General features: G+C 44.9%; 1 protein-coding gene across 1 annotated transcript in view; it reads left to right on the plus strand.

Moving 5' to 3' along the window:
• Nucleotides 1-2183: 2183 nt before the first annotated feature.
• MYLK (myosin light chain kinase) overlaps nt 2184-14388 on the plus strand; it is a 184635-nt gene continuing 172430 nt past the window's right edge. The window contains exon 1 of the mRNA XM_028492960.2: nt 2184-2348. Coding sequence (XP_028348761.1) covers nt 2187-2348 — 162 coding nt within the window. The 5' untranslated portion in view covers nt 2184-2186. The remainder of the gene's footprint in view (nt 2349-14388) is intronic.

Here is a 14388-nt window from a genome sequence, read left to right on the forward strand (position 1 = left end):
CCCATCAGGCAACTCTGACTGCCAATAGGAAGCAAGAGGGTCCATTGGGGGACTTCCCTGGTGGCGTAGTGATTAAGAATCCATCTGCCAATGCAGGGGACACGGGATTGAGCCCTGGTCAGGGAAGATCCCACATGCCGAGGAGCAACTAAGCCCGTGCACCACAACTACTGAGCCCACGTGCCACAACTACTGAAGCCCGTGCGCCTAGAGCCCGTGCTCTGCAACAAGAGCTGCAGTGAGAAGCCCGCACACCGCAACGAAGAGTAGCCCTCGCTCGCTGCAACTAGAGAAAGCTCGCTCACAGCAACAAAGACCCAGCGCAGCCAAAAATAAATAAATTAATTAATTAAAAAAAAAAAAAGAGGGTCCAGTGGTTAAGAATAGGAGCTTTGGTGCCAGACACCTGGGATCAAATGCCAGTTCTGCCCCCTTCTAAATACTCTGACCCTGGGCAAATGACTTAATCTCAGTGAGCCTCGGTTTCTAATCCATAAAATGGGGATGATGAGATCATCTGTCTCACAGTGTTGTTGTAAGGAGCAGTTGAGCTATTATTTATAAAGTGTTTAGAATAGTTCCTGGTATATAGTAAGTGCTACATAAATTTGGTTTTTATTGTTACTTACTACAGTGAACCTGTGAGTCTTATCATTTGGAAAGGATTTTGTTTGCGAAGCTAATACCTCATCAGTGAAAGAGAAAGCTGGCTTTGTCAAGCAGGGGATGTGCCCTGTTACAAACAAACCTAGGTCTTTGTTACTTTAACTTGTAACCTCCATTTTAGTTTTGTTAGATGTTATTAAATTTAAACAAACTAATTATATGCCCAGATTATCACTGTTCATTTCTGTCAGCTTACCCAACTTGGCGTGGGACATAGGCTTGTGACTGACGATCCCAAGAAAATGAACAGAAAAACAAAAACTGGAAATACTCTTCCTCTTCAGTTTAGCAGACGTTTGTTGCAGGCCTGTGATAGGCCAGGTACCGTGGATTCCATGCTGAGTAAGATGTGGTCCCCAACCTGGAACCATCCCAGCCTGGTGAGGCTCCTACCTGGACTTGAAATCTGGAGCAGGGATACTTGGGACATATTCCAGGGGGTGGCAATGGGTGTCCAGTGACCTTGGCTAGGTTCTGACAACCTGGCTTCTCCCGATTGCTGCCTGTTTTCCCAGCCTGGTTCTCCAGGCTTTCCTGTGGACTTCGATAGCTTGCCTACTCCCCATCTTTCCAACAGATCCCTTCTCCGTTTATGAGAGCCAGAGTCCACTCCTGTCATTTGCAACCAGGAACTGATTCATACCTGTTACTAATTCCACTTCTAGAATTAATCCTAAGGAAATCCCTTTGTTCCAATCAACCTGCCAGCCCCCAGAGACATCTTGTCTAGTCCCAACGGGGCCCTGGACCAGGAGTCAGGAGCCTGAGGTTTACCTGCCAGTGATGCCATTTTGCTTTGTGTCTTTGAGTGAGTGACTTACCTTCTCTGGGCCTCAGTTATAAATGGAGGAGTTAGCCTGGATAACCTTAAAATGCTCCCTTCTCTGACGTTCTATGACTTTTGAGACTTTTTCACAATCCGGTCCCCAGAAGTGGCTAGGGTCCTCCCTAGCCTTGCTTCCTTCCCTGCTTTCAACCCCACACTCTCACCTCACCTCACCTCACCCAGGTTCCTTGCCGTATTAACCCTAAACTCTTTTCTTTCTTGGACTATGGATCCCATTTTTCTTTAGCCCAAGAGCCCTCACAGTTCAGGCAAAAGCAGCTTTTACTTTCACCTTGAGTGCCTAATACAGATATAGATTCTGAAGATTGAGTGACTATTAAGTATGACTTCAGATATCCATGTGAAAACGCCGAGAAACATCTGGTTTCTCTGTTCCTGCTCTAGCTGCCCCCTTCCTGGAAGTTCTCCACGGGGTTTTGGGGAGACCAGGACTTAGCCCTGGGAGCTGGCGTCTGGGGCAGACTGGGCTTCACCCCTGCAGCTTTGCGTGCAGGGGACACAGGGACTCTCATTCCCAGAGAGGAGCTCCAGGTGGCCCCTGACCTAGTGGGGCTCCCTGTAAAGCCCACGACACTGTGGCCCCAACCAGCACCCTGGGCACGCTGGCCACCAGCAGGGAGGACGGGCTGTACTTTGTCTCGTCTGACCTGATCTTCCTTCCTGTTTGCAGACCATGGGGGATGTGAAGCTGGCTGCGACACACGTTTCCAAAACCTCCCTCGCTGTGGATCACTCGAGAGTCGGCTCCATGCCCCTGACCGAGGCCCCTGCTTTCATTTTGCCCCCTCGGAACCTCTGCATCAAGGAAGGGGCCACCGCCAAGTTTGAAGGGAGGGTAAGGAGTGAGGCTGGGTGGGCGACTTGCAGGGCATGTGGCGGGGGGGACGTTTCTTCTGCTGCGGACTTCTCCTCGGCAGGCTGACCTGCCAGAAAGCCTGCTTTCCTTTTGGACTCACAAGTAAGGTGGATATACGCCCATTGGCCCTATTTCTTCTGTTTATGGTTGACTTTGGGCCGTGCTGGAGAACTTGGGGGCGGGGAGGGACACTGATGTTTTGGTATTAATGCAAGTTGTGTTCTGGGTTCATGCACCTGATTCTAGGAGAAGAAGAGGGGGGCTGGTGGCAGGAAGTCTCAGGTCTGACAATTGAGAACTAACTCTCACTTTTCTCTCACTTCCTACCTGGAAGGAGTGTTTGGTTAATTAACCCTCTCGTGTATCCACATGGTACATCCAGAGCAATGGAGTGGGAGATAGGACCCCTTATCTCAGTTCTGTCACCTTTTGCTAATGGGTATTGGTCTCTTGCCCTTACTGGGCCTCCATTTCTTCTTCTGCAAACAGGCAATGATAATTCCTCGTCCCCCTTGTACTAGAAAGGAGAAGAGGAAGATGGGAAGAATAGCTGTGAGAATATCGAGGTTATGCCCCATTGGAGAGACTTTTAGTAAGCTGCTGGTTCAGGCCACCAGGAAGTCAGATCATCAGCTTGATGCAGAGATGCACATGGAAGTCAGGGGTTTGCAAGTAGTATTTGTCCTGGATTAAACATGGACGATCTCCCCCAGGAAAGGCTTTAGCAGCTAGAAGGCTTTGATCTGAGCAGAAGACAGCTGAGGTGATGAGGAACTCATAGGTTGCGCTATGAGTCTACAAGTTAAGAGCAGGGACCTGAAAGCTTGCGGAATGAAGGAGTCAAGAGCGTCACTCTTCCTGGATGACACTGGGCCTTGCCTTTGTTTGAGTGGCATGTTTGGCTTGCGTGGTCGTCTGGAGAGTATTCAGGGGCTGTGTGGTCTGCACAGGCCTGTGTAGTTAACTGTTTGCTGGTGGATCTGACGTTCCTTGTCATATGTGTCGTATGTTTTACTTGAAGAAGGGGAATGTTGGTGATGCTGTTGAGGGGTCTCTTTCTTCTCTCTGGGCTCTACCAGGATGAGGTCTTTTTTCTGTTGCCCTGACTGTGGTCCCTGCATCCCCACATCCCCACAGCTGGCAGGAAAGAAGCAACAGGAATTGTCCCTGGGGATTTAGAAATGGGAGTGAAGTACTGATGCACACAACGACATGGATGAACACTGAAAACATGCTAAATGAGAGAAGCCAGACACAGAAGGCCACATATTGAATGACTGCACGTATCTGAAGTGTCCAGAACAGGCAAAAGTATAGCGACTAACAGTAGACGAGTGGTTGTTGAGGGCTAGCGGGGAGGAGTGGGGAGTGACCGCTGAGCGGTGCAGGGTTTCTTTGGGGGATGATGACTGTTCTGAAACTAGGTAGTGGTGGTGGTTGCACAACTTTGTGAATATGTTATAAAACACTGGATTTACACTGAAAAAATTCAAAGTGAACTTCTGAAAAAAGGCTTAGCAACACTGATCCATACCCACCCTCCTGCCCTATTGTCAGAGATGAGCTCCTCCCTCAGATTCAGAGAGTAAGAGATGACTTAGCTTCTACAGATGAAGAGGCCTTGCTTCCTTTGCTGACTTTGGAGGTCATGAAGGAGCGGAGCCTTCGGGCTGTTTGCCCTGGAACCTTTGTAGAATGAGCACTGGCCCAGGAGTCCACACAATGGAGTTCTCTGTTGCTCAGTTATCCTCTGGTTGGCAGGTCAGACCTTCTCTGGACCTCAGTTTCCTTATCTGAGAAGAAATAACTAGTTGTTTCTATATTTTCTGGCCTGCAGGGATATGAAAAGAAAACGAGTTGAAGAAGAAAATGGTAAAAGCAGTTCATAAAGTCAAGAAGTGTAGTAATAACAGTATTTTTTTAATGAGGTGACTGACATTCATATACATAAATTTAACTGTCTTAAACAATTCGATGGCATTTCATGCATTCACAATGCTGATTGCGGTATTCTTAAAGTAGAGCATTCTCTATGTGAACATTTTATTTTACTTATATTGAGGAAATAGTTGACTTCGTATATTACATGTGGGCTATAGGTCAAAGGGAATGTGTTCCTTAGAGGTCAGCCTTCAGAGCTCCGTTACCACTCACCAACGTCCTGGAACTAACCCAGAACAGCACCTTGAGAGCATGCTGGTGTATAGTGGACACAGAAGGAAGACAATTCCAGAGAGATGTTAGGTGGAATGTCTGGCTCCATCTCAGAACTTTCAGAGAGAAACACAGAGGGAGAGGCTGTCTTAGAAAGCACTCTGTAAACTAGCATGCTGCGAGTGTGTATTATCACTGAAGCAAAGGAACACCTTGCATCAGGGAAGGGCCACGTCAAGTGACTCCAGAATGAGGAAGTGGTTGTTTGGATACAGAGATGCAGATGAGCAGCGGGTGTTCCTGACCTGGCCCCCTCAGAGAAGGGAAAGGTAGGATGGTGGTGGCCTGCGTGACACGAGCTTAGAGCAGGAGTTTCTAGTTTTAAAAGACCGAGTGCCAAATGGTCATCCCCTGATCACAGCCAGGGGTTCTCTGCCTCTAGGGCATGTTTACCTGCTCTGCTGTGGCCACTTGACCTGTCCTGCAGCTGACCCCTCTGTCCAGGCCCTGGGACGCATCCTGTTCTAGAGGCTTATTCTGCACCAGCCAGTCCTGGTGTCAGTTTCACAGCGACCTCAGGACCTCAGCTCTCCAGTCACTAGGCTCTTGCAGAATCTCTCACAACTGAGCGACTTTTAAAATAGCCTTCAAGCTACTTCTTAGGCCCAGGCTGGCACCCATCGCAGCCAGCAGGAACCCTTCTCTTCCCTACAGCAGCCCTCAGGGCCTCTGTCTGCTTTCCTCTCCCCCCACGCCCCTCTAAAAGTTGCCATTACCAGCTCAAGCCCTAAAGCCTGGATGTGGAGGGTACTAGGATGTCCCAGCTTCTTCTGCAGAGGGCACGGGATCCTCCCATAACTGTAGAAACACAATGAACCCCACAGATGTGAGGAAGTTATAAAGGTTTGTTTCCTACTGCCTTCTGAAGCTGGTTATCAGAAGTTGGTTCAACCTTGCGTTTTCTGGTTTTATTCCTGAAAGAGGTAAAAACTGTTGCCCGCCCCCACCCTTCCTCTTTATCCTATTTTTAGGCAAAAGACTTAATGAACCCCTTCCTCACCGCCTTTCTCTTTCTATCAAAAAGACTTGGTGACCCTAAGACAGGACCACAGGTGCCCCTTGTGGTTCTTGTCTTTTTCTGAGAAGCTCCAAAATGTGAGATGTTCAGCTCTGTGGGTCTCAGTCCGTCACATCCTTTAGGGTTTTTCCACTTTGTGGCAGATACTTTGGACCAACATGTAACCCACGACCAACCCTCTTTGCCCTTCCCTTTTCCATTCTAGAGGTCATTGCGAAGTTTTCCTTTGCAGCTAAGAGTTGCTCAGTGCCACATTTGGCTGAAGTCAGCTAGGGTATTCCTAGGAAAGCATTTGCTTTTCTGATTAAAACAAAACAAGTCACTGGTTCTCTCATATTCCACCCCTCCCCTGCTTCCTGCCTTGAATGCAGATTTGATGGCTGGTGCTCAGGCAGCTATGTTAAAACCATGAGGGAACAAGCCAGAATACAAAGGATTGGTTGGGGTAGGCATAGGGGTGGGGGGGTACAGCTGTGGAGGGAGCATAAAGACCAGCAGCTAAGAGACAGAAGTCCTAAGGCTTAGAGAGTTTCCCAGACAGGATCTTTGGCTGTGGTTATTCACACAGGAGATTTTATAGAAAGTGTTCCTAACTGATAAACAACACCTAATGAGATGCATGTGGAGATATCGTCTCTTTAAATGATGGGAATAACAGGGAAGGAGAAATAACACAGAGAAGAACTAAAAAACCCTTTCAGACCTTTACCAAATCTACCAACAGTGAGGGGAGTGCTTGAGTTGAATGTGGCCGTGCAGTTAAAGCATTCTAGAGGAATTTGTTCCTCCCTGGCTGTGGCCATCTGGCTTGAACCAACAGGGTCTAGGGTCTATGAGAGAAAGTCAACCATATGGCGCTAAGTGGTGATTTAATGTCATTACAGAAAACTACTATTTGATCAGGGTCTACTGATTAGGGCAAAGCTACCTACCCTGCCCCACCTTTTTTTTTTTTTTCCTCTGCCAGCTTAAGGAGATTATAGTTACCAGAACTCATACAACTTTGGATCTATATCTCATCAGTACCACCTTTAGACCCAGGCAACCTGAGCCCACATTCTAGAAACCCCTGTTCCTTCATCTGGCTGCACCCTTGCCCAAGAGCAGGGGATCTCTCTGCTCAAGGGATATACCCAGTGGAGCCATACCATCTGCCATGTTCTGAGTACCCAGGACCCTGGAATTCTCTACCAAAGGGCCCTGAGCCCACTTCTAAGGCCTGGGTGGGCCTATTCCCGTGAGAAGACTTACCTAGGCCTGAGTGGGATGGTCAAGGCTCAGCTGTTTGCTTGGGGGGATAAGAAGGTAGATGAAACTCAGATGTGGGGATCTGTTGCTGCCCACGGGTATAGCAGGACCCGGACAGCATAGGATGGACTGTGCCACTGCCTCGTGAGTGTTGCTGGGCCCAGGGTGCTGGGGGCCTCCACGGACAGATAGCGGAGTCCCGCCCATGTCAAGGGCTGACTGAAATGCCTCCAGCTGCTCTGTTGCCCCCAAGGGCGGCTAAAGTGCTGACGGGCTGCTTCCCCCAACACGGAGTCAAGTGTGAAAGGAGCGAGATGGTAGGGAAAATACTAAAATTACTGGAGATTTCTTCCCTTCTGCCCTGGAATTCATTCTTATCAGAAAAAGCAAACATAGTGATAGGCCCTGGTTGTGCTGTGAATCAAACGAGCTGATACTTTAGTGCCTCTTGAAGTACAGCCCAAATGAGGTTTCAGTCCAGACTGAGGGGCTCAGCGTTCACTGAAGGGGCTTCACAATAACGGGCTAGCCTGGCCTCTTTAAGACATGTTTATGTTTAAGGCGTGGAGGGTGGAGGAACAGAACAGGGAAGGCCTGACCCATGAAAGCGTGAATACCTCAATATCCACTTTAACCAACATTGGTATCCTTCCCCCACTAACTTCCCAGTTCGCTTCTATCTCAGAAGCGCTCAACCACTTAGAGAAGTTTGAAGGAAGCATCTGGTCTGCTTTCTGCCCTCGGAAGTCTTGTTTTTGGCCATGACTTGCAGGATCTTAGTCCCCAGTCCCCCCCAACCAGGGATCGAACCCGGGCCCCGGCAGTGAAAGCGTGAAAGTGCCGAGTCCCAGCCACTGGACCGTCAGGGAGTTCTCTGTCCTCAGAAGTCTTAATGATGTCGTTCTTGAGAAAAACATGTGCCTATAAAACAGTAGGATATGACAGTGTAATTAGATGCTTGAAATAGTTCAATTAAATAGTTTGTACTATAGGAATTTAGAGGAGATTAAGATGAGGTTTGCAGTGGCTTGGAAACTGGTTTCTTGCTTCCTGACTTCTGTCCTTCCAGTTGGTCCTTCCGACAATGCAGGTCTGACTGTGTCACCTCCCTGCTTCAGTCCTCGAACCTTGGATGAGGTTCCTCAGTGCTGCCCACAAGGCCCTTCCAATCAGCTTGAAGCTCTCCAGCCCTGACCCCTCTTCCTCCCTTCCTCCCTATAGCCCACTCCAGCCCTGCTCACCCACACAAACGCAACGGTACTTTGTTCTGGTATCACCTTTGCTGACAAAGTGTAAACAGGAAAGCATTTTATCTTCCCTATCGATTAGAAGTGGGGGCAGAGTGTGATAGGCCTACTGGCGCCAGGCATATGGTCTTCGTCATTTTGTCCTCATGGTAAAGTAGCTTTATACCCATTTTTAAAAGTTAAAAAAATATTTAATACAATTTTTAAAGCTTATACTCCATTTACAGTTATTGCAAAATATGGGCTGTAGTCCCCGTGTTGTTCAGTACATCCTTAAACCTATCTTACAGCCAGTAGTTTGTACCTCCCACGCCCCACCCCTACAGTGCCCCTCCCCGCCGTCCCCACTGGTAGCCACTAGTTTGTTCCCTGTGTCTGTGAGTCTGCTTCTTTTTTTATATTCACTAGTTTGTTGTATTTTTTAGATTCTACATAAAAGTGATATCATGCAGTATTTGTCTTTCTTTGTCTGACTTATTTCACTTAGTATAATGCCCTCATATCCCCATTTTTTATAGAGGAAGAACCCAGGGGTTCAGAGTAATTACAAACCTTGCCAAGATTATGTCAGAAAGTGAAGGAGGCAGTACTTTAGGGTCCAAATCTTGTATTCCTCACACTATTGATGTCATCCCTTTTACAGGCCTCATCTGGTTCCTTGAACTCAGTGACAGTTTCTTATTCATCTTTGTGTCCTCCCAGGAGTAGCACAATGACTGCCACATGATGGGTGCTCTGTTAAGTGTTTGGTTCCCTAGAGAACCAGGTTGGTAGTGTCTGACTCGAGACCTCTTGCCAGTCAAGCCCATAGGGGTTTGGTCGCATGCTTCTTAGGGTCTTGTCTCCCCTTCCCCCATCCTTTTCCCTGCTCCCTTCTTTACCTGAGGCCATGCCTTTATCAAGAATGCCCTTCCTTCTCCCACTGCATCTTATCCAGCATCAAGGTCCTATTTAAACCCTACCTCCTTCAGGCTACTTTCCTTAAGTATGTCTTCTCTTTAAAGCATTTTAGTAGAGGACAGAGGAGCCACAGGAAAGAGTTGACTACTTTGGCCTTTTAAAAACGTATTATTAATTAATCATCTCTGTGCCTATAATTTTATTATAAAGAAAAAAATGATTTAAATGTTAAACTCTTTTTAAAACAAAAATTCCAGCAAAGTAAAAATGTTCCTTGCCTTGACCTGTACTTCTGCTCTCCAGAGTTAGCCACCATTAACAATTTGGGTATCCGTCCGGAAATATTCTATGCAACTATAAGCATAAATCTGTATATGCTTTTACATATACAAATGGACCCATGTACATATACTGATCTGCACCTTGCTCTTTTTGCTTAACATCTTTTGGCCTTTTTTTTTTTTTTTTTTTTTAACAATAGCACATAGATCTACCTCATAGGTAGATCTGAGCTAATCCTGAACTTTCTAACCCTCAATTGCTCCCTCCTCTGAATTCCTAGAATACTTACTTATCTGACTCATTTTTTCTTTTATTAATGTGCAACTTTATCAGTTATTGTTTATTGTCTTTTGCTTCCTCAATGCGAACGAGTTGTTTGAGGTCTAGAGCTGCGTTGTCCAGTAGGATAGCAATTAGCCACATGTGGCTACTTAAATTTAGGTTAAATGAATTTAAATTAAATAAAATTAAAAATTCAGTTCCTCAGCCAGGCTAGCCACATTTTCAGCACTCAGTATCCACGTGTGGCTGACAGCTACTGTGTTGGGCAGCGCAGATTATTGAACATTTCTATCATCACAGAAAGTGCTATCGGAGAGGGCTGATCAAGGCCGCTCTTGCATTTAATTCAGTCCCCATGTACTAGAGATCCACAGCTAGAAGATATATTGACAATGGCTGTTCCTTTCACAATAGAAATAAGACATTAAATTCTTGAGAATTTCCTTAGGGCATAAAATCATTCAAAGAAAAATGTAAACCCTTGATGAACGAATCTTTGTTTTCCATTTTTGTTGAAGAGTAGTAATCTTGGTATCCCAGAAAGCTTGAACGTGCTCCCCAAAATTTCAATAGCTGTCTGTTCCAGGTGGCTCAGAAATTCTCATGACAAGGAGGCTGGTTCCTGAAGTATTTAAAGGAAAAGCAGCAGAATGGGAAATGACAGGGCAAGTCATGCTGAAAGTACAGTTGTCAGAAGTTGGTGGCCACTCTGATTCAAAATGCCAGACTGAACAGATTTATTAACTTCTCCTCCCTCCAAATGTGCCATTGAAATGAACGTAAAGGGTTAAAAAGAATTAATTCAGAGTTGCACTGAGAACAGGAGAGGGGAATTAGTGGATGAGGGATTTCCATGGGTTTGCATGGAGGGATACATCAGCGCTACCCACCATAACATATAAGTGAGAGCCGCATATTTGAGATGAAAGGATTTGGAGACTATGAGTGGGCTGTAGGGCAGAAATCGGGGTGATTAAAGGATGTTTACTTAATATCTCTATGGAGAAAACTGAAGCTCTTGGTGTGGATATTAATCAGTATCTCCAAAGAAAGTCTTTTTACTTTGCCACCAGGTGAAATGTGTTGAATGTCCAGTTGCTGTCCAGCTGCTCCATGCCCAGACATTCTAAGTGAAGCCCACTGGTAGACGTGCCCCACTCAGGGACACGAAGCTTGCAGTCAAGCCCCTCATTCAGGGTGACAGGACTACACACAGGGATGGAAAACCTCCATTTAGAAACTAGTTCTTCAATCATAGATTGTGAATAGTTAATTCATGGCCACCAGATGTTTGAAGAAGATATTTATACAATATAATATTGCTATCAAGAAAATTGTTCTTTTTTATACATTTTTTAAAAAGTTTTATTAATTAATTAATTTATTTTTGGCTGCATTGTGTCTTCGTTGCTGTGCACGGACTTTCTCTAGTTGCGGCGAGAAGGGGCTACTCTTCGCTGAGGTGTGCGGGTTTCTCATCGCGGTGGCTTCTCTTGTTGCGGAGCACGGGCTTTGCTTAACATCTTTTGGCCTTTTTTTTTTTTTTTTTTAACAATAGCACATAGATCTACCTCATAGGTAGATCTGAGCTAATCCTGAACTTTCTAACCCTCAATTGCTCCCTCCTCTGAATTCCTAGAATACTTACTTATCTGACTCATTTTTTCTTTTATTAATGTGCAACTTTATCAGTTATTGTTTATTGTCTTTTGCTTCCTCAATGCGAACGAGTTGTTTGAGGTCTAGAGCTGCGTTGTCCAGTAGGATAGCAATTAGCCACATGTGGCTACTTAAATTTAGGTTAAATGAATTTAAATTAAATAAAATTAAAAATTCAGTTCCTCAGCCAGGCTAGCCACATTTTCAGCACTCAGTATCCACGTGTGGCTGACAGCTACTGTGTTGGGCAGCGCAGATTATTGAACATTTCTATCATCACAGAAAGTGCTATCGGAGAGGGCTGATCAAGGCCGCTCTTGCATTTAATTCAGTCCCCATGTACTAGAGATCCACAGCTAGAAGATATATTGACAATGGCTGTTCCTTTCACAATAGAAATAAGACATTAAATTCTTGAGAATTTCCTTAGGGCATAAAATCATTCAAAGAAAAATGTAAACCCTTGATGAACGAATCTTTGTTTTCCATTTTTGTTGAAGAGTAGTAATCTTGGTATCCCAGAAAGCTTGAACGTGCTCCCCAAAATTTCAATAGCTGTCTGTTCCAGGTGGCTCAGAAATTCTCATGACAAGGAGGCTGGTTCCTGAAGTATTTAAAGGAAAAGCAGCAGAATGGGAAATGACAGGGCAAGTCATGCTGAAAGTACAGTTGTCAGAAGTTGGTGGCCACTCTGATTCAAAATGCCAGACTGAACAGATTTATTAACTTCTCCTCCCTCCAAATGTGCCATTGAAATGAACGTAAAGGGTTAAAAAGAATTAATTCAGAGTTGCACTGAGAACAGGAGAGGGGAATTAGTGGATGAGGGATTTCCATGGGTTTGCATGGAGGGATACATCAGCGCTACCCACCATAACATATAAGTGAGAGCCGCATATTTGAGATGAAAGGATTTGGAGACTATGAGTGGGCTGTAGGGCAGAAATCGGGGTGATTAAAGGATGTTTACTTAATATCTCTATGGAGAAAACTGAAGCTCTTGGTGTGGATATTAATCAGTATCTCCAAAGAAAGTCTTTTTACTTTGCCACCAGGTGAAATGTGTTGAATGTCCAGTTGCTGTCCAGCTGCTCCATGCCCAGACATTCTAAGTGAAGCCCACTGGTAGACGTGCCCCACTCAGGGACACGAAGCTTGCAGTCAAGCCCCTCATTCAGGGTGACAGGACTACACACAGGGATGGAAAACCTCCATTTAGAAACTAGTTCTTCAATCATAGATTGTGAATAGTTAATTCATGGCCACCAGATGTTTGAAGAAGATATTTATACAATATAATATTGCTATCAAGAAAATTGTTCTTTTTTATACATTTTTTAAAAAGTTTTATTAATTAATTAATTTATTTTTGGCTGCATTGTGTCTTCGTTGCTGTGCACGGACTTTCTCTAGTTGCGGCGAGAAGGGGCTACTCTTCGCTGAGGTGTGCGGGTTTCTCATCGCGGTGGCTTCTCTTGTTGCGGAGCACGGGCTCTGGGCTCGCGGGCTTCAGTAGTTGTGGCACATGGGCTCAGTGCTTGTGGCTCACAGGCTCTAGAGCACAGGCTCAATAGTTGTGGCCCATGGGCTTAGTTGCTCCACGGCATGTGGGATCTTCCTGCACCAAGGATTGAACACGTGTCCCCTGCATTGGCAAGCAGATTCTTAAACACTGCACCACCAGGGAAGTCCCTGTTCTTTTTTTTAAAGTCAATCTATAGACAAAGCTCTAAAGTGTTAATTAGAGTTACAGAACAGAAGGTAAACTCTGTAAGCTTTGGCAAGCCAAAAGTAAAGGAATGCTGAATGGTAAGGTAGAGGAGGGAAAGAGAGGAAGAGAAAATTACAAGGGCACTATTGTCCTCATCTTACATGGTGAGAAGTGAGGAGATACCATCTAAAACAGATGGGTCAAATAACAAGGCTTGAGTATATGACTTAAAACCATAATGACAGAGGTAAAAAATGGTCAGCTCATCAGCCATATTTGGTACACAGACATTTTATGTTTGGTCAGCAGTGTTCTCAAAACATTTGAGCTAAGATTTACAAATGGAAAACTTACACATACAGTTCCTTTCTGAATGGCTTTTCTCAAAAAATAAGATCTGGCAACACTTGGTCCGTGGGTGCTACCCCTAATTCTAAGCATGTCTTTGCCAGGTTGCTATAGTCCTGACCCACCCCGATTCCCAGTCATCTCCCAACACATGGGCAAGTGTCTGTTGCCAGTTTTTTTTTGTTCGTTTGTTTTTATACAGCAGGTTCTTATTAGTTATCCATTTTATACATATTAGTGTATATATGTCAATCCTAATCTCCCAATTCATCACACCACCACCACCACCACCCGCTGCTTTCCCCCCCTTGGTGTCCATATGTTTGTTCTCTACATCTGTGTCTCAATTTCTGCCCTGCAAACTGGTTGATCTGTAGCATTTTTTTACATTCCACATATATGTGTTAATATACGATATTTGTTTTTCTCCTTCTGACGATTGCTGGGTCATGTGATAATTCTATTTTTAGTTTCTTAAGGAACCTCCATACCGTTTTCCATAGTGGCTGTATCAATTTACATTCCCACCAGCAGTGCAAGAGGGTTCCCTTTTCTCCACACCCTCTCCAGCATTTGTTGTTTGTAGATTTTCTGATGATGCCCATTCTAACTGGTGTGAGGTGACACCTCATTGTAGTTTTGATTTGCATTTCTCTAATAATTAGTGATGTTGAGCAGCTTTTCATGTGCTTCTTGTCCATCTGTATGTCTTCTTTGGAGGAATGTCTATTTAGGTCTTCTGCACATTTTTGTATTGGGTTGTTGTTTTTTTTTTAATATTGAGCTGCCTGAGCTGTTTATATATTTTGCAGATTAATCCTTTGTCCGTTGATAAGTTTGCAAATATTTTCTCCCAATCTGAGGGTTGTCTTTTCGTGTTGTTTGTAGTTTCCTTTGCTATTCAAAAGCTTTTAAGTTTCATTAGGTCCCATTTGTTTCTTTTTGTTTCTTTTTGTTTTTATTTCCATTACCCTAGGAGGTGGATCAAAAAAGATCTTGCTGTGATTTATGTCAAAGAGTGTTCTTCCTATGTTTTCCTCTAAGAGTTTTACAGTGTCTGGTCTTACATTTAGGTCTCTAATTCATTTTGAGTTTATTTTTGTGAGTGGT

Source organism: Physeter macrocephalus, chromosome 1, assembly GCF_002837175.3.
Source record: "Physeter macrocephalus isolate SW-GA chromosome 1, ASM283717v5, whole genome shotgun sequence".
Lineage (NCBI taxonomy): Eukaryota > Metazoa > Chordata > Mammalia > Artiodactyla > Physeteridae > Physeter > Physeter macrocephalus.